The sequence below is a fragment of the Nomia melanderi genome, chromosome 6 (assembly GCF_051020985.1).
Source record: "Nomia melanderi isolate GNS246 chromosome 6, iyNomMela1, whole genome shotgun sequence".
NCBI classification, from domain to species: Eukaryota; Metazoa; Arthropoda; class Insecta; order Hymenoptera; family Halictidae; genus Nomia; species Nomia melanderi.
Window position 1 is genome coordinate 6,629,216 of NC_135004.1, and position 21,010 is coordinate 6,650,225.

The window sequence follows — 21,010 nt, forward strand, 5'->3', positions numbered from 1 at the left end:
TTATTTTTCTATTATTAACACTGGATTTAGGGATATTTATCCTACACTTTATTCTATCGTTCCTAGAAGACTATATGTCTGTTTGTGCAGACCGCAGAAATTAGTTTTTTAAGGACAGAGGATTATAAGTATAATTGTAATGTTTAAAAATTCAATGTCCCTCAAACTGACGGGTTCCGTAAATCTAATGTTAATTATTGTACTTTAGAGCAAACATAGGTATGTGTTATGTGTAGAATTTTTCTCTTTATCTCAATAAATTATTAATAATAAAGTAGCTGCGCCGATCATAGTTATGAAATAAATCAAGGGGTTGAATTCACATGGAGGATTGTTTTTAGAAAAAATATTTGACACGTGTTTCCTTTCTGTCGAATATTATTTCAACCCTCTGCAGCAGTGTTTGAATATTTATTTACTTTAACATTGATTTGTTTGGAAGGGAGGCTTGTTATAAAAAAATGTCACTCTACATATTTTACTTATCTTTTATAATGGAAATTTTTCATCTCAATGAACAAAGCTATTTGTTAAACATTCAGAACAAATACAGTTTATTTTAATCTAAATAAAATTTCTTATCTATTTAATTGCCCTTTAAAAATCGAATAAAGTATTAGGAAGTTTACGTCAAAGAGCAACTAATTATCAATGAATGCAGCGATCAGCGTTACTGAAGCTTCGCTTAAACGGTGCGTCCTGTTTCTTCACATAAAATAAGCTTACAAGGTGAGACATTAAAGGGTTTCTGGAGTGTCCCGTTGGGTCGTCTGCTGAGGAGTTTCCTACTAGTCTGCGGTTTCCAAGAGATAAGTGTGGCCTGCGAAAAGTATAATTCCTATCGTTCGTAAAAGAGAAGGGTGTGGTATACCTGCTTTAATAAGATAACATCCTACATCGTCCTATGTTAGCTACATTTCATTTCTGTATTAAAGTATCCTCGTGTACTGACGATCAGAAGTAAAAAAGTGGTCGTTACATTATTCGTCACGTAAATCGCGCGTATCGTGACGCGATAACGTTATTATCAAAACGTCTAATTTCACCGTAAATGTTCTTCCGTTTAAAGTGTTGTTATTCGCAACAGATAAGGGTGTTACTACGAGCATTACGTATGCATTTATGGAAATGAAACTTTGGGGGATAATATTTCTGTAACATGTTAGGTACCGAACGCATAACGATTGCAAATTAAAAAGTAAACGAGATAAACGGCGTAGGCTAATCGTTTGCATGGAGTTTGAAAGTATTTATTACACGATTAATATAATTGATAAATGATTTGGATGTAATGTAAGGTATATTTCCTGTACACGAGTATTTATTTATTTGTTCATTAATTATGTTTACATTTATTTATTCATTTCTTTCTTCGAATCTTTTCATACGTAGCAAAATAAATTTTATAACCGAATAACGAAATAAAAGAGAATAAACTAGTGTACAGGTTATCTTAAAAAGTTGCATTTACTGTATAATTTATTTAATTATTAATCACTCATTTATATATTTATTTATTTCATTATACGTTTTGTAAACATAAAATTAAGAATTATTAACTATTCATTTATATATTTATTTATTTATTTCATTAAAAGTTTTATAGACCTAAAACTAAATCTTCCAAATAAATACCACACGAAAGGAAACAAATAGATGGTATATACAAAGGTTACGTTCAGCTCATTAGGACTACAAAATTTGATGCTGTCGTGAGCGACACGACAGTCAAAGTGTCTAGGGTTAGTTTTAGTGTTCTAAACGGTGGATCGGCACGCGCATTATTCTACCAATATAAAACCGTCTAATTAAACAGCTGGTCTTGTTTCTCGTGGACTTAATAAATCGCTCGTAATCAACCGACAATTAACTGTGCCCCGGTGAACGCACTCGAAGCGTCAGTTATTTCCATTCACGCGTTGCTATTCAAGTGTCGTACTACGAGAGGGGTCAAGGGGGGCTGGATGGGTAAGGGGATGCGCGCGGGGGTGAATATGGGAAGGTGCTGGCAACGGTTAAGCACGCTTTCTGCGCAATAATGACCAGCTATTGCACAATTGGGAATTACGCGCTGAATTTGAGCCACCGCATGTTTAATTCACAGGCCAGAGATTATTAATCTGATTTCCCACCTCTGCCTGCACGTAGACGCGTTTAAAATTATCTGAGCGTCCTATTGTGCCACATTGTGCTGTACAAAACTGTTAATCGTCGTACTTTAATGAAATTTTAATACAGAAGATTCTCAAATATTCCACAACCGTCCGAATTGCAGGCATGCACGTGTGTATTTGCATTATTACAAGAACCACACCGTAAACGCAATATTATTCTTCGCTTGCTTAATCGACCGTGGTTATTGACAAATAAATATGGCGCATTATTAACACCACAATTACCGCATCCGTCAAAATGACGGGTTCCAGTTTCCTCGTGTCCCAGTTACTGATATTTTAAATGCATCGAATGTCCGATATGATTTGAAAAATAAACAGTTTCATCTCAATACTGTAATCAGTGTACGAAGAGTACGAGTGAATGAGAATATGATGTACGCATGAAAAATCTATCGTTCGAATTTTTATAAGGATTACGTATTAATTATGTTGAAGGATCGGTTGTTCTAGTGTTAAAGAGATTGAAATATTTGTAATTTTGTAATTTTTGTAGTTTTTCGTACATGCGATAGAAATGTGTTCATTTCTGAATTTTGATGGTTATCTGTAATAAGTGTGCTAATTTGAATGCTACAAACTAAGAATAATATTATTATTTGGGAAATGTTTAAATTCAAAATTCAAAATTTTTGAAGTATCATTATTTCGAGCAGGAAATCAAAGTTTTTTTAAATACGATAATCGAAAAAGAAATGTTATGTAATTAAAGAAAAAGAACAAATTGTTCACAGATCCCAGAGTAGATTTTTAATTGTTTAATCTCGTCAGAAGGTACTATCTGCTCCAGAACAAACATCACAGAATAATTTTCCGCTCTTCAAAGTTAAAAGCCTGAATATTTGAAAACGTTCTTTCAACTACACACCATCGGGAAGTATAATAATCCCTTTTCTAGTAAAAACCAAAGTCTGTAATCTTCAGAATCTTTCCACAAATTCGCCATTACTAACGAGACATTAATCCGAAGATTTTGTTCGGAGATAATGGACCGACAAAAGAAGTGTAATAAAAAGTAGCAACTTATCGTTCGAATAAGAGGATCATCTAAAAAGAAGTCCATTACGTCAAATAGTTTTAATTTCCGTCTTCCACGAATACTTTCTACACGTTACCTTCCTCTCAAATTGCAATCAGCGAATGGAAGATTCTTTAGCTCGTCCAGAATTGAACAGACAATCCAGTTTAAACGCATCCGCCATCGAACAGAAGCGGTGTTGCGTGTCTAGCTCACAATAGACATTATATATGTATACGTATATATACGGTGCACCCATAAAAATAGTCATAACCAGGTATCTCAGGCCCCGTATCGAAATTAAATCCGGCTGTAGCCGTTAACGATCGGAACCAGAAAAAAATTCTCATTCCGTTAACTCTTCGCATTCTTTTATTGAGTGTAACTCGAGATCAGTTCCATAGCACTTGATATTTTTACAACATATCATGGTAAATCTGGGATAGGTCGACTATATTCGCATAAAATTCGAAACGTCATTTATAATATACATTCAACCCTACTTTTACAGGGTAGATACATTATGTTTAAAAAAGTATATTGTACCTATAGAAAAATAGAGATTGGTTCCAGATCTAATAGATCAACAAAATAATACAATAAACGACGCGTAAATTCATGTTATAATTCGGGCAATTCTTTTAAATCAAACAAACCGTATAAAAAGAAAAATAATTGAACATTATCCTAAATTATACAAAACATAAACATAGAATATGCTCAGAACTTCTTCGACAAAGTAGTTGTATCGACCACAGTTGAGAAAGAAGTCACAAAGCAAGGGTTTAAGCACCGATCTCGATACGTTGAATAGCAACGAATAGTTACACCTTCCTGGTTGCCACAATGCAACTGTAGGGAAGAAAGTGTAAAAAGAAATTGCCAAAGGGTTAAGTACCGAGTACAGCGTGGATCTCGTTGGTGGCAGGGTCGATTATAGAAAAGGGACCGGGTCCTTCTTAGTTGTCCTCGAAGATGAAAGGGATTTGATCGTTCTCGCTCGCTAACGGAGCCAAGTAAATTTCTCGCTTTGCGTGGGGCGGATGTAACAATCAAAACGAACGAAAAGGGTGAGCTGAGGGGTTCGGTGGCGGCGATGGGGATCGATTGTAAGGTCTCGCGCGCGCGGCACAGCCATCTTCGAGATGATCCAGTTTGTCCTTCTCCCCGTTCCGGTCTCTACTCTGACAATAGTCCCGATCGCTTGAATTTCGAGGCAATAGCTCGCGGACGCAATCGTCTATACGGTCTGCGGGTAGCGAGCGTATTCAATGAAATTCGATTATCCTGCGCGCGATCTTATCGCCTCGAGGGCAGGTGCAAGATCGTAGCATGAACCTGGGTACATCCAATTTCCGGGGAAGAATTACCTCTCCCGCGGATCTAAGACACCGGGAAAACGTAGTCGTAACCGCGACTTTACTCGTCGTCGTTGTCCCGTTCTTCTGGCTTCCTTCAACCTTCTACACGGTCCACATCACACTTTTCTTAACGTCCTATCTGGTTGCCACTCTTAGCTCCTGGTCTTCTATAGTTTTCCGATTTTAACATATATCCAGTTGGCGGTTTCAACATCTGCGTCGACCGAGAGACGGCATTTGTTGGCACGATTCGTAGAAACGGTATGATTTATCTAGAAACATTTACTTCAGCGACCTTTGATCATGTATATTTCACTATTTTGTTCCACGAAAGTATCTCTGTTCAAAAACGTCTAGACATTCGAAATAAACAATTGAGAGTTTCTACAAATTTAAGATACGTAAATATCAATTGTGTACAACATTTCATATTCCAAGCAACAATCAACTACCAACTGAAATTTCCAATTTCCCCAAATCTAAGTCTACACTCGTCCCTTTAAAATATAGTCAAATTAAACTTCGAAAGTTACGATCTTTCGACACCCACAGTTATGGAACCGATGTATTATCGGTATATCGATAATATCGGTAATAAAGAACCGAAACCGAAACCGATACAGCTTAGAATCGATATACCTATGGACCGTTGTTCGAAAGAAGATCCCCGTGATGGCACAGAGGCAAAAGGAGTCTTCCGCTGTATGCGTTGCGTGACCCGATCAAATTAGTGTATGTAACCGTTTCGACAAATCGCACACTAGACCCAAAAACACACTATGTAGATTCCAACCACTTAGACCCGCATTCCTTCCAGGGTTCTTCTTTGAAACAACAGGATATACTAACAGTTATGACTTTATTTCGATTCTCCATAACAGTTTCAAGAACCGAAACCGATATCATAACTGTTTTCAACCCCCAGTATAAACGGTCTCATCTTGCCTGTAAGGATCTTTGCCCCGAAATGATCCGCGTCTAAACTGATAACATAAATGCAACCTAACCGGGCGCTGTTCGCGTACGGTGTCGCTAAACTTGAGCTAGTATGCATCGAGCGTGGGGTATATCGCCTCAAGTGTAATTTTATTATCTTTCTCGCGTACCGACGCGCCTTTCAAGCCCCTTACCGCTTCGCGTTACGGCGCGCGCCGCGCCGGTTTCCGCGCTGTTATTTAAGCTGCGCGCTTCACCTTTCGCCTTCTTTTTTTCCATCCCTTTACCGACCACCGACCCTACCCGTCTTCCCTTCTTCCTCCGCCAGCCCATCCGGCTCTCGCCGCGGTACCCGGCCCTTCCGCGGGTTCTTCTTTTCTAATACAGACGCCCCCCGGAAGCCTCCCACCCCTGGCACCGTTGAAATTATGCAAAGAAGGAGACGATGGCTATCCAAGCCGGCCCTGGGCGTTGCTTTCGCCTTTGCCATCGCATCGCGGTTATACCCCCAACCATGCACGTTAGACAGGTGGGGCAGCCAGGTACCCGGCTAGGCGGCTGTGCATGTTCGACTGGGTCGGGACCGACCGTTTTTAAGACTGCGTCTCGCGGCGCGGCTCCTCGAGGTTTGCGCTACGGACGATTGAGAGAAAACGTTCCGTGCCTAAGTGGCGGGAATATGGTGCAGTTTTTTCCGGGTACACACCGCCAGCGGAACCGTAAAAGGGAATTTTATTTTTATTCGTTCGTTCGTTCGTTCGTTTCTACCTCCCTCTCCTACCTTGCATTCTATGACTTCTTTTCGGCTTTTTTCTCTGCTTCGTCCGTTTGAGTTCCTTTGACTTGCGTTGCTGATGCGTCTTCGAGTTTCTAAGGTGTTTTGGGTTTCAGAAAGTTGTTCCATTTTTTTTTATTTTTGTGTATGTTTCTTTGGTTTGTATTGTAGATGATACGGTTTGGTTTAAAGAATGTTGTTAGTTTCAGTTTTTTAATTTGTTTTGACTTCGCGTTCTTTTGACTTAAGTTGCCGGTAAATGTTAATTTGTTGCATCGTGATCATGTCCCGACTGGCCAGGTAACAAAATACAAGGTAAGAGTTTTGAAAAAATTGTTTCTGTGCTCAAGAGAAAAATTCAAGATGGAAAGAGGACAGCCCGGACGCTAGGAAATGTCGGTGCGGTATATGGGCAACTTTCATCTTTAAAACATAAATGCTAAACTATCTTCTTTGAGGTCCTACATATGAGAACTTGTTAATAAATATTTCAATGTTAATAATCGTTTCTTTATAATCTTAAGGAAGATTGAATGATGAATTATTGAATGAATGGTGAATCGTTACGTCACCTATATCTGTACAATAAATGTTTATTTTGTTTTTATGTTCTGAAAAATATAGTATTCTTGTAGACCGTTTTAGACTAAATACAACGTCGGTAGAGTTGGCATTGAAAATCACTGACTGCACTTTGTGCCGCGCAATAATAGTTATATTATATTTTATTAATGAACAAGTCGAATCTGTATTGTAGCTTTTATTGGTAGTTTCTATCGCTTTGAAAAAGATCGCACGCAGTACTTAAATTTTGCCTCTAAAAGGCAATTTAGAAACTGTTTAGACATGTTTAATATAGGTATATTATTCATCCAATTGATATTAATTATCATTAAATTGATATTATTAAGTTACTATTAAATACATACTGGAAAGTGTTGTTGGAAACGTGTGGTACCTTTATTTATTCCAAAATAAATTCCTGTCAATTTCACTTTTGAGAGCAGAAGTATCAGGTATTGGAAACTTACGCTACCCGTCCATGTGACAAAAACTTTCCAGAGTCATCCTTTATGATCACTGCAACTCTCTCTGTATCCGAACATCCATTATCCGAATACAGTAGAATTCAATTTATGCCAACTTGTCTGGGAACATGGCCTCCAATACTGTCTATTCTTTTGTATAACAGAAGTTGATGTTCAGGTAACTGGATTAATACTCGGAACGTTCTATTTATCGTGGCTACTCCAAATATGTCCACTATTTCTAACAATATAAAAGAAAAATTTCAAACAAAATTTATCCAGATTAGGGGTTACAGCTATATATTAAAATTCTTCAGTTTAAATTATACTTTTAGGAATTTGCGAATCATTATAGATTTTTTAAATAATACCATATATTTTCATTTAAACTATATTAGTGTTAATAATAAGACATATTCGTATATTTTACATAACATACTGAAATACATATTATATACAAGTTATATAATATATAGCGTATACTTTAATTAATTAACTGATATTTTAATATTAATTTGATTTGAATGATTTAATCATTGTTTATGTTTCTTCTATACACTGTTGGGTAGTATTATGAAATCAGTAAATGCATGATTTAATCGTGACCCATTTAAATAAGTACCTGATTGTTAATTGTGATGTCTCATACCTTTGGCCGATAGTTTAAACTAGAAGCAGTTAAGTCATTACTGAACAATGAAAGAAACACGGTTGTGGATGTTACTTTAACTGCCCTTCGTTAACGAAAAACCATTTGACCATTGAATACAATGGTTCCGAATACACGTATCCCGTTATTAATAATCGTAGAGCGAGTGCTTTCCATTTAAACGAAGTGGTTACATAACAGTAATTCAGTGTTTGGGTTAATGGAAGAATGGTTTATTACCAAACCATAAAAAGTAAAGTAAACGTAATAAATGTCGAGGTTTTTGTTGCGTATAAATGCGCAAGAATTTTTTTTTCACACGTATAAAACGATTGACTGGTGAAAAAATTGAATGCCCCATGAAGGACTAAGCGTTAATCCGTTTTTACGGGGAAATAAAGCCAGAAGAATCCAATAAACGGATTTCAATAGACTTATACGAAAACCTTTAACGTGGAGAGGACAAAAAACACAGAAATGACAGAACTTTATTACTGGAAACTTCAATCTCTCGCGTGTATGTATGTAAGTACTTTCGCTTTGAAATAGTAAATCAAATTGATAACATTCGAGTTGATTATACATTATAAACTGATCGGATTATACCGATCCATTACTAACTGGCTAAGCAATGTATGCCTTTGGCTACTTTCACAATTAGTTATAAAATTAAAAAATTAAAAAATTATAATACAAATTACAATATAATTACAAAATTAGTAATTGAAATATTACAAAATAAGTAAATAATCGTACCGCGTTGCTAATTATATGAGAATTCAATTATAAAGTTACAAAAATTTTAATTATTATCTTGCAATTGAAATTCTATAGAGTAAGTAAATAATTGTACCACGTTAAAGTAATACTGCAACTTATATAACTGTCTTCTCAATGTAAAAAGAAATATTTTACAATGATAGGTATGTATTACTTGTAGTGTAAATTTTGAAACGTGACCATTTTAAATAACACCACCGGCGGAACTGGGTTGCACAATTCACGGAGATACAGTTCAGAACATTGTTGAATGTTTCACATGCATGTCTATCGCGTGATACAATTCAGTTTGTAACATCGGAGCGCAGAGAACCGGCCGACGAATCGAATACGATAAAGTTATTTAAATAATTCGATATTCGCAACACTGAAAGAGAATTTTTATCAGGAGTTATCTGTATCGTGTAAAATCTATAAACAAACTACTTTCGGAACAAAAGAAAAAGAAATATCTTTCTATTGAGTTATGTAAACCATTCTTAGTAATATTTAATTTCTAATTTATCTCTTCGTAATTCCTATAATACTGTATCAGGCTCAAAGATACAGATTTCAAATTGAATCTACTATATACTAATTTTTCTTTGATTAGAAAGTCAAAATTGAAACAGAAATTATTTAATTTTCTTATATTTAATTGAAATATCATATACCACTAATATAATCCGACATTATTTATTTTGAAAATCCGTCTTGAAAACTGTCGATCAGCTTTCACATTTATTTCACCAATTAATCGGACAAACAAATCTATCGCGTTTCATTTATCGAATAAAAATCGTTTTAACCCCTTGCTAAGCAGTAAAACAAAATAAAATTTTTAATTTAGCGTAATAAAAATCAATGTTGTTCATTACATATAAGTCAAAATTAGGAACTATTTTCCTATTATCAGTATTTTACCTTTAAAGCAAGCGTGTACTTCCAATAAAAAAGTGATTTCTTCGCGTTCCCTCCAATTTTTAATAATAAAATAAATCCAACAAGTGTGGTCGTAAAGAAAATCACAGCAGAAAGGGTGAATTATACGAATATTTGTTTCTACTACTTCCGAAATAATTAGAACAGTAATAAACTGCAATAATGGCCGCTTCGAGCTGGCGAGGGGATTTCGAAAAATAAGTTAGGTCCAATGAGCGAATCAGCAGAATCCATCGGAACTAAGAAGATAATCTTCGGCGGGAGATAGATTCCCGGCGAAAGTACCTAGGGAAACGATATTAGGGCGTACTCACAGTGCACGTGCAGCATCATCCGTTTGCTGACTGATGGTGGTACTCCGTTACTTGCGATGCATAGGTAGGCGCCCATCTCGCTCCTGGTTACTTTCGACAGAGTCAGCGTTTCCCCTTGGGCGTTAGCCACTGCAATACACAAGCGGATGGAAAGAAATTTCAAAATCCATCGGACCATACTCGATTTAATGACTTTCTGGAAACATAAAATACAATCATCCTACTCGGTCCACACAACCTTGTACTTTTACGATCGACGCGTGGCAACTTGGTACACGCCGCGCTGGTTTTTTAATGCGTTTTTGGTATTGATCACGCGGCCGCGAGTGTCAGTAATGTGTAAATTAGAAATTTTTTACTACTTTGTATTACGTGCGATGACAATGAGTCTATATACGTATAGTGATTCGTGGAATTATTATAATCGTTAATTTTATGTTAGGCAATGTGGACTGAGTGCGAGATTCATTGAATAATTAAATTCATCGGATTTTGATTATTAGAATAGTATTGAATCGATATTAATCTTGAGAAATAGTATTAAATAGTTAGTACTAAACATTCGTAGTTATTTGATACTTTATGAAAGCATTGTTAGTAATTTAATATCTTTTGAGGTATAATATAAGTGATATCTTACTAAGGAGAATGATATTTTATTAATTAAATAAACGAGTAATGAAGATGACTATCGCAGATAGAATTTCTATTGATTTCTCATTTAACGCGTCGCGTTTAAGCAATCTCGTTTCTCCATTTAGCAGAGAATAATTTCCTGGGCGGAGTCAAATAAGATGAGTGTACCATTTAAGATGTCACGTGTAGATTATTTAACGCATTGATATAGCTTACAGCCGAATATTTCATGTTTTATCGTCTTCATCATCTCAATACCGAGTGTTCGTACCAATCGCATTATTAAATATTTTCTTAACCTAATCGTTTGAATAAGATATATTAATTGTTTGAATACTAAATGGTATCAACACTTTCTTACACTTAATTCTGATAATTGATATCCATATTATTATTAATTGTAATGCAATGTTCGCAAAATGTTATATAATATTTGAAAGTTAAAGTATTAAAATTGCGATAAATTCAATCAAAATTAGATATAACACAGTTAAATTACACTATACTCTTCTTGACGTGGTTGAATTGTTTGTGTATCGCGTACATTTCCTCTTCTCATCACGAAATTTTTCATGTTTTGGTTACGGTTACCATTTATAAGAATGTCGGGAACGAAGCTTTACAAAATAACGATCAAATTGCTCTTTCATTCCTCGGCCAGGGAATCCGCTGAAGCATTGTTGAGAATTTGCGTGATTCGTTGTAACACGAGCCAGCTCGGGGGAAAGCTTCGAAATATGAGTGGCGACAATCTCGTTTCCCGTGGAGCGAAAACTCCCGCGGATCCCGCGGATAGAGGGATTGTCATGCGCGGTTCATTTTATTCGAGCGGTGCCTGGTGAAACGCGAGAACAACGGTAATCAGTTTAAAATTACCCGGACAACTGGTACTGGCACTGGATACGGAAATGATTCCAACTTTAAGAATGTAATGTAACGAACAAGGAAAGTTTCGTTAATATATGTAAATAATACAAATAAAAAAGTAAATAATAACATAGATAATATAATTAAGAATCAGTTTTATTGTTTCCTTTGCAAATAGAAAATTCGTTTGCTAACTGCATTTATTAACCCCTCCAAATTTTTTCCAAGCAGAACATATTTCACTGATTTATAACTATATTACATATAAATACAATTTTAATGTTTCACAAATATTCTCAAATAAATTGGTAAAGTGTTACGTTAAACTATATTTAAATCAAGTAACGTTGACAGCAAGCAAATTTGCGATATGAAAAGGCAAGAGCATTTAGAGCTATAAATAGTTATATCCATTAGTTTCATAGGATTTTCATATGTTCTGATGGAAGTGAAACGAGCGTTCCTGGTTATTAAAATAACTGTCGTAAAATATTATAATACGCAAGGGAAGAATGATCTCGGTATTTTCAGCAGTTTTAAACTGACGACGAGATATTTATGAACCTTCGGCGCCGATCGAGCAACTTTTTTGTCGGCGATGCTGATTATGTTGGACAAGAAAAGTTGTTCAAAACTATGTTATGATTTATGATTTTACACGTGCGAGGAAGAATCGAGCGGAGACTTCGATTTCGATATTACTTTATTTTCAAACTCAATCCGGTCGTTTACGAGCTACTCCATTTATATTGGGAATATATTGCCGCATTATGTGCACGTCATTGATTCCGCTATTTCTCAATCTTTTCGTATACCTAGATCGTTCTAACTATTAAAAGTATTTCCTCTTTTAAGAAATTGTCTTTTCTAATATTTTGATTGAAATGTTTTAAGGTCGGAACAGCTAATATTTCTTCTAAAATTTGTTGAATAAACTGAAAAGCTAATATATTCCATACAAATAACAGCGTAATTACTTAGAATTTTATTAATGGAATTGATATTGGAAATGTATAAAAATATTAAAAACGAAAAATGTGTAAAGGAACATAGATAATTGAACACTGTTTTAATATTCTAATAAATTTTATACATACTATTTGATTAAATACTCCATTTTTTCCATAGAATAACATTTTTCAATTTCATTTGCTAATTATAAAATACGGTCGATTTAAGAAGCTTCCTCTTATAATACCGTGGTTTAATATTGTTTTGAATGTTTCGATAACCACGTAAGTGAGGCATCTTATAATTATAAACACAGTACTTACGTTTCGTTTTTCCACCAGAAAGACCATCGCGGGAAATAATTTCGGCGCCGTCTTCTCGTTTCCAAGTGATTTCAGGTTTTGGATATCCGCGAGCCTTGCACACCAATTTGGCGGCTGCGCCCTCGGGTACCATTAGATCGTTCGAGGTTTCCTCCGATATTATATCCGGCGGTATCACCACTTCTAAGAACGCGCTCTGTAAGTTCATAGTATCGATAAATTGTAAAAGCATATTTCTATATAAATTAGAAATTTTTACAATTCATAACACCGGGTTGAATTATTTAAGGCTGTATCACCGTCTCGTCGGTCTATTGCGGAACCATTGAACGATATTCCACATGATATTCAAACAATTTAGCACTTAAAGTGACGGTATTTCAGTCTCCACTATTATTATATTTACTACGTCATGTCGGTGTCATTATTAAATGAACGTGTCATAAATCGTTTCTTCCTAGCGTATGATGTAATTTCAATTTACTTTTTGCCTTGAAAATTAAACAGTCGGTCGTTTATTAGTAACGAAGCATTTTACAAAAAAGTATGTCAAGATTGTAGGATGCTATACGACACCGTCATTTGATATTTAATGAAACCGATAATATGATCCTTTACGAAATTATCGACACCACATTAATATTTTATCGAAATATTGATTTCTTATTAAATAGAGAAATGAGGTTATCTTTTAAATTCTATTTACGACAGTTGCTCTCATTATTTCCTTTACCCGATTCATAAAATGTAAAATGATAAATATTTCCGTGAAGTATCAAACAGGCATTGATATCTTCAAAAAGAAATATCAAAAGTAGATTAATACAATAATGAACTGAAAACACAGGTTGTGACCTATGTTCAAATATTGTCCGCTATCACGTACCAACGAAAAACAAAACAATAAAACCACGACACAAAGTCGTTATATTAGTGTCATCAACAATTGAAGCAATATCAACCGAATTCTACTCTGTGTCTACTAATACATTTGGCTTCAGAACCAAACGGTATCGCCTAAAACAAAACAATAATACCACGACACAAAGTCGTTATATTAGTGTCATCAACAATTGAAGCAATATCAACCGAATTCTACTCTGTGTCTACTAATACATTTGGCTTCAGAACCAAACGGTATCGCCTAAAACAAAACAACATTGTTCCCGCGGTTATTCAAACGATCGGAATCATCGAGTGTGTTTTAATGAACGGCAACAACGCGGATCGTCGTGCTTTCGACGATGGAAATTTCAATGAAATTGTTGAACATAACTTGCCTCCGCGGCGGTGGGACGATGGAAACAACTAGGTACTTCCAGGCGCGGAACGGATTTCACTTTAAAATGAATGCCCTCCATGCAAAGGCATCGCGCACAATAAAAATCTGACCCGGATCTAGGGTAAAAAGATTCTCCACTTCTCCGGATATGTACTCTCTCCCCTCCCATCGCTCTCTCTCTCCTTTACCTTTTCTTTTCATTTGTCTCCTATCTCTCTTTCTTTCTTTTCTCACCCCCCCTTTTTTTATTGTGCGCTTGCCATTCCGAAGGATGAACTTCCCTTACCTGACTCTTCATAGGATTCGTGTTGACCTGACACATATAAATGCCTCGATCTTCCCTGCGCACACCGTGGATGTTCAATGTCCACGTGTTGTAGTCGCTGTGCGTTACTGATAAACGCGCGTTGTTCGTGATCACGTGCTCCTGGATCGCCAGGATCGCCTTGGTGTCCGCCTTGATCCACGCCACCTGGTCTCACAAACCCATTTCTTAACACTTTGCGTGGTTTCTCGCCGACCTACGTCGATCCAGTTTTAAACTAGTCGCTAGCAATATGCACAGGCTCGTTCTTTCAATGCCTTAAAACTAGCTTTAAAGCTTAGTTTGAATTTTGACCCCTTCGTTGCGTGGATTCCGGTGAAGAACACGCGACCATGCATGGAATCACGATTGCCCGCCTTTTGTTTTGAAACGCGAGAAGGAAAAGTTAAGTCTTGACTTTGATTTAATTGAAGAGTTGATCTTCTGTATACATGATTAATTTTTATTTGAAAAATTAGACATGCACGTAATTGTACGGTATTTTTATTCCGCTTTCTATGTTTCGCACAATAATCATATAAATTGGTTGCTATAGAGCTTACGTAATATCAGACATTTTGTATTAGCACAGAAAGTATCATCACACTGTGTATTTTTTTTTTGTAAAATTCTATTGTTGTCGTTGCTTTATGCTTTATATTATTTCTGTACATTTTAAAGTAAAAACTCACATAGTTTTTTTATAGTCTTTGGTACTTTTATATTTTCATTCGAGTAAAAGAGAGTTTTAATTTAGTATTAACAAACATGAAAGTATATGTTTTTACTTTTAATCTAGACTAAACAGTTTGAACAATAGAAACCGAATGAAATGCGATTTATCTCGTGACAGCATCAGTGATACTGTTTGTTTCATGCTTTTTATTCTAAGAAAAGCCTTTAAAATTTCAATGCTTTTAACTTAAAAAGATTAAATAGTGTAGAGTAACCAACGCAATTCCATAAAAAGAAAATGTGATTCGCAGATAGCAGATTTTATTCATTCATTCGATCATAGCATATAAAACTCTCCAAATCTTGAAACTGCAAATAGTTCTAAAAGTTTCACGCGCTTTCATTTTAAATTGGCCTCCCCCACAGAATATTTAACATTTTAATAAATAAATTTCTGTTTATTTTCGGTCTCTATAAACAGTTGTATAAAAATATGTACTTTCATAAACATCCATAATTAAGTTACCACATCGCCCGCTGCAGTTCACACATTTATTTCCCCGAAAAATCAAAACCGTTGATGTTTTATTTCTCTTTGAAAAATGGTAATCTTTAAAAAATTTTTTTTATTTTATTCTGTATAATATAATATACAAATGACATTTCAAAAAATATTTACAGTTGGAGAGTATTAACTTCATTTTACAGATCTTGAACCTGTGAAGTCGAATTTTCTTATTTGAAAAGCTTCAACAGTAGTTACAAAAAGTTTAAGCGTTAATCCTTTGCCCTGCTATTTATTCTTCAACCACGATCGATACGATTACTTTATCACTAATAATGTATTGAAAAAAAGAGACAAATTTTAGGTCTTGGTTAGGTCTATGTTTGCTCTAAAGTGTAATAATCGAGAACAGAAGAATAATATTTAATTTGAATTCTACTACTTTATACACGCCTATTCCTATCATAACCGGTCAAATAATCTGTTGTAAAATAAAGGTAAACAAATTAAACGATAAACTTTTCCTAGTAAAAACAGAAATAAAAGGAAAGACAAAAATTAAAGAAACTGATTAATTGGATAATATATGAATTATATTGTACATTTAATATTAAATTCTATTTAAAATCTTCACCACAAGTCCGACGCGTTATCATAAGACAAGCGGTTGAAACACGCAATCAACAGAAACGAAATCAGACGTCAGGTTAATCTGGACGCAGAGGATCGAACCGCTTAAACCGTCAAAAACCGAAAGAAAATAATCCCAGGATCCGTCCGACCTGTCCTTGCGATTGGCCGCGGCTGAATTAAGAGGAGCTCGCCGAAGTTTCGCGGAAAAAGCGCACGATGAACGTCGGATTCCGGGGGTTCGGGGAGGGGACGGAGGGTGGGATGGCTTCCGGCCCTTATTCCGCATAGATATTATTGGCATGAAATTGAACCGCCCCGGCATGTCGAATATTTGACCTCGCGTCGCTTTGAAAGGCTATCTATCAACCAACAAAAGAGGTCTGCGGTTCTTATCGATACTCGAAAGCGGAGTGTACAGGGTGGAGAGGTTCGGGATCCAGGTTGAGGGAGGGGAGGGATGGAGAAAGAGAGAGAGAAAGAGAGATAGAGAGAGAGACACACGAACGGGCAGATAGAACCGTGAGGAAGCAGGGAGGGCTTTGAGTGTTTGGTACTGACGGCCCTGTGAGTGCCTCCACTTATAATACATTATACGAGGATAGTAAACCCCTTCCCCTCCTCCCACAGCCTCCGTCCCCGCCAACCATCCCTCTCGTCCTTTTCCTTCTTCCTGAGACTCCCTTACGCCGTGCCACGTCGCGTCGAGAGCTCCAAAAAACGAGCTCTCTTCGAGGAACTGAAAAAGTCTCCCGGACGACAGATGCTCGCGACTCTGAAACATTTATGCCGGTTTCCTTCGTATCCCTTTTTCCTGACTATCCTTTCTTCTCTTTCCCTTGGAGGCGTAGCTTCTATCAATTTTCGTATCGACAATTCGTCGGCGGTTTGTCGAATAATGATTAATGACGCAGGTTTTGAAACCGCCGGAGGAAGGTGAGTTGGGACATGTCGAGCTTAGTATAGTGTGAGGCTTCTCGGTCGAGTCATCGTATTTTTTTTTATTTTTCAGCTTTGGAGATTTCGATTGATGTTTAGCTTTGTTTGCTTGTTGTTTTTTACGTTTGTGTTTGGTTGATTTGGATGTTTAGTGGGGGAGGATTTGGGAATTTTGATTGTTGAAGTTGGTTTTTATTTGAGTTTCAGATGTGGGTGATGACGTGTTTGAATTATAGAAGTAAAAAAGGTGTAACTGATAATAGTAATTTTGTAATTTATTATTGTTTGTTGTCGTGAGGGTATTGTTTACGATGTCCGGATTTCGATAAAAACTTGAAAGGGAAGAACAAAGGCAAAGTTGATTTAATAATATTCGAGATTTAGAGATCGTTTGCATTTCAGGCATCTTTAAACTGTATAAAGTATTTTTTTATAACTTCACTCGTTTTTTAATTGCTATAGACATTTAAGCGATAATTCTTTAGCAATGTAACATTCGTTCATTGTTATAGTTGCTGTATTTTAATTATAGTGAATTGTAATTCCATTATTGATTAAACGTATAGAACCAAAGCAGTAATTGGCAGTGCATGCGTATTATTAAATCATTGAGAATTGTATATAATTGTTATTCGCAGCGAACATGTTAAGAGTTAATGAAATTATCAGAGATATTATGAAATTAATTGGCTACATTAATTCACCAATAGAATTTCGTACTGTTTATGTAAATAATTCTGTAGCGATGATACAGTATATGACACTTTCTGGCTTACAAAGGTGACTGATTCACTTTCATAATTAACAAACCTGTTCTTTCTAAATATCCCTTTTTAAATATCTCATGTTCGCTTATTTTAAATTACTTTTAAAAAAGTATCTTAATTTTAGTTAAGAAGTTATACCCAGCTTATTAGTCTTAGTGACTGAAAGTTATCTTTTGAAACTTTAGATGAAATTTTTTTATAATTTTAGTAGTCTGGCTATTATTTTCCGAATTATAAGAATGTTTATTTCTGAAAAGTTTCTGTCAAACTATTCCCTTTCCTTTCCCGTATTTTGTTGAATTATTAAATTTTATATTTAAAATATTCTATTTTCAAATACCTATACAGTGCTTCAAAATTGATTTTTCTAGTTATATTATAATTATATTATACTTCACGCTTAGAAGTATGATCAATTAATGAAACTTATAAATAGAAATAAAGAAAATGTTAACAAACACAAATTAGAACACTAACAAACATTTCAAATTGCATCGCATGTAATATCGCATATTACATACAAAACCAAAGTTTGATTACGTCATAAATAACTTCGGTTACATTTAACATTTACTTCTTATTATTAATTTGGGTTAAAAGTTTTCATTAATCGTATGCATCTACGTCTGTAATGATTCACAGCTAAATATATAGAATTAGAACATGTCTACACGCAACCGAACTTACACGCTTTACAACCTAGTATCTCCAATGATCGGGATGTCTTAATTTCAATTTACATGTTAACCTTTACTAAATGGAACCTTTAAAAAATATTAACTTCTTGCTCTACAATATAATTTAATGCCAGTTATAATTAAACACTATTCTTCTATCATCAACTGTAGTACTTTACAATAAATGTAGACGTAAGACCCTTCCATCTCCAATGAATCATAAATTATAAAACAATTGTATCCAGCACAATTATAAGAAAATCACAAGACAAGTAATTAAACTTGCATTTCACACATATAGCAGCACAAACAAGAACCTAAGAAAGAATAAAGCGATCCAATCACGATCTTCCATCCCCTGTCACCATACCAACAAGCGCAGACCCCGAATTACACTCAGATCTCCAAATTACATAACGACCTTTACCCGGGTCCGTAGGAAAACCTTTTCCTCGTTCGAAAACACCGCGCGTCCCGTCGCGTCGTCCTGTCCGCAGTAAAATCCTCGCGGGGTGTTCCGATATAATCCTGGAAGGTCGGGGTCCTCGCAAAGAGAGATCGCAAATTCCCGGCACAATGAACGTGGCGAGCGACTTAAAGGGCGGCCGCTCTATGGAAACGAGTTTATCTCAGGCGAAGGACGCCCCCTTCGCCTAATGCAGTTTCCCTTACGCATTTTCAACTTACGACCCGAGACCGTTTTCCAGCTTCTCGGGGCTGGACCGAGGAGACTGTGGAAGGGAAACACGATCAGGAAAACAGAAAACGGGGGGAGAAAAATAGCCTCGGAGAGGCTAGCATGGCGGGGGAGGTCGACGGAGCCGTGGAAAGGCGGCGATAGACCGGCTAGAAAGATGAACAAGAGAGAAATAAGTGGGTGGCGGGGGTGTCGGTGGAACCCTAGTCAGATATAATATCACACTACGTGCACCTATCTCTCGCGGTCTCTATTCTCGGCCCTCTTTCATATGCAAAACCATCGTCGGCGGTCTATTGTGGTGCATTGTGGGATCAGAAGCCTCGGTCCAGTCTACCACACCTCGTTTATTTCCCGCCATCTTCTCGTTCGCCCCGTTTCGACCCTCTTTCTTCCGAACCCTCCTTTCCCCGCGGCAACGTTCCTCTTATTTTGCGCAGCTTGACAGCCACTTGTACATTCCGCGGGTGTGTTTTTATTTCACGGTTTCCAGGTCTGTCGTTGGTGTTCGGTTCGAAGGGACACATGGATGAATGAATCAGCGGGGTAATTGAAACAGTAGCGGGTACGGTGATACTTTGTAGAGGTTTTTGTTGTTTGTCGGGTACTGGTACTGGGCTGTTACTATACGCTTATAATTATCAAATTTTCTATTCCATTTCTTTCTCCTTGCTTTCCCTTGTTTTTTTATTTCTTCTTACTTTTCCTTTTTCTGCTTTTATTTCCTTTTGTTTGTCCTTTTTCTTCTCTTATTTCTTCTTTTCCTTCTTTTATTTTTTCCTCTTATTTTTCCTTTTTCTTCTTCTATTTTTCCTCTTTTCTCTACTTACCAGGAAACTAAGTAAAAGTTTCATGTATACGATTCTTTTCGTTCAGTTGAATTTTGTTACTGATCTCTCGCTAGTCCCTTTGACTATATAACGGGATGTTGCTTTTAGTTTTTCTTTCTTTTATTCCTTTTCGTCTACTTCTTCTTCTTATTTTTCCCTCGTATCTTTTTTCGTTTCTTCGAAGCTCATTTTCGCGCTTTTCCCGTTCCCGTTAACGCGTCCCGGCTTTACAGCCGAGGTTCCAGGTGCTTGCCGCGTCCCACCATTATTCCGTAGCTCTTTTGTTCGCCGGTTTTCGCGCGCAGGGACAACTTTGAATGTTAGAATTTATTATTGCACAGCTCGTAGCCGGTACAGTGAAACGCACTCAACCGCGCGTGCGTTTATACGCGCGGCCCGATTAACTAATCCTCGCGTGTGATACGCACCGGACAGCTCGTCAGCTTTGTGCTACACGAGAGAATTATGTTTTACTTTTTTTTTTTGGAATATTGTTTGTTCGTTCGGGACTTGCGTTTTTTGGAAATGACGAGGTTCGGATGAGCTGTGAGTGATATTATAATTATATTCATGCTTCTCCAGATAAAGTATTGTGGACTAATATTTTAATTGATCTAGTATTATATCATACAAATCAAAATATTATAAAGTTATATGTACATAATAAATTTCATTCATGTCATGTATTAAATAAAAATTTGCCAATTCATGAAATCTACTATACTTTTGCTTGTTACTGTATGTAGGCGAGTGTTTGTTCAGATTTAAAGATTCATTTTGATGACGTATTAAGAGAAGTAAATTTCATTGCGATTTGTAGAAAGTAAGAAAAATATAAAAATGAATAATGTCTTAATTAGTTTTATCATTTCTGTTCTATTGAAGGAATTATTTCTAATTATTTCTAATTTAAATTATATCTTTTCTATAGTCTAGAATATCGAACCTTAGGAGGTTCTGCCGTATCATTT

The 21,010-nt window shown here is 36.1% G+C and overlaps 1 protein-coding gene across 1 annotated transcript in view; it reads right to left on the bottom strand.

Annotated features, from left to right (window-relative positions):
* The window catches only part of LOC116431668 (lachesin), a 139,372-nt gene that overhangs the window by 25,342 nt on the left and 93,020 nt on the right, over positions 1-21,010 (bottom strand). The window contains exons 3-5 of the mRNA XM_031987426.2: positions 14,302-14,487; positions 12,734-12,929; positions 9,957-10,085 (exon numbers count right to left, since the gene is read on the bottom strand). Of these exons, the coding sequence (XP_031843286.1) occupies positions 9,957-10,085; positions 12,734-12,929; positions 14,302-14,487 (511 nt within the window). The remainder of the gene's footprint in view (positions 1-9,956; positions 10,086-12,733; positions 12,930-14,301; positions 14,488-21,010) is intronic.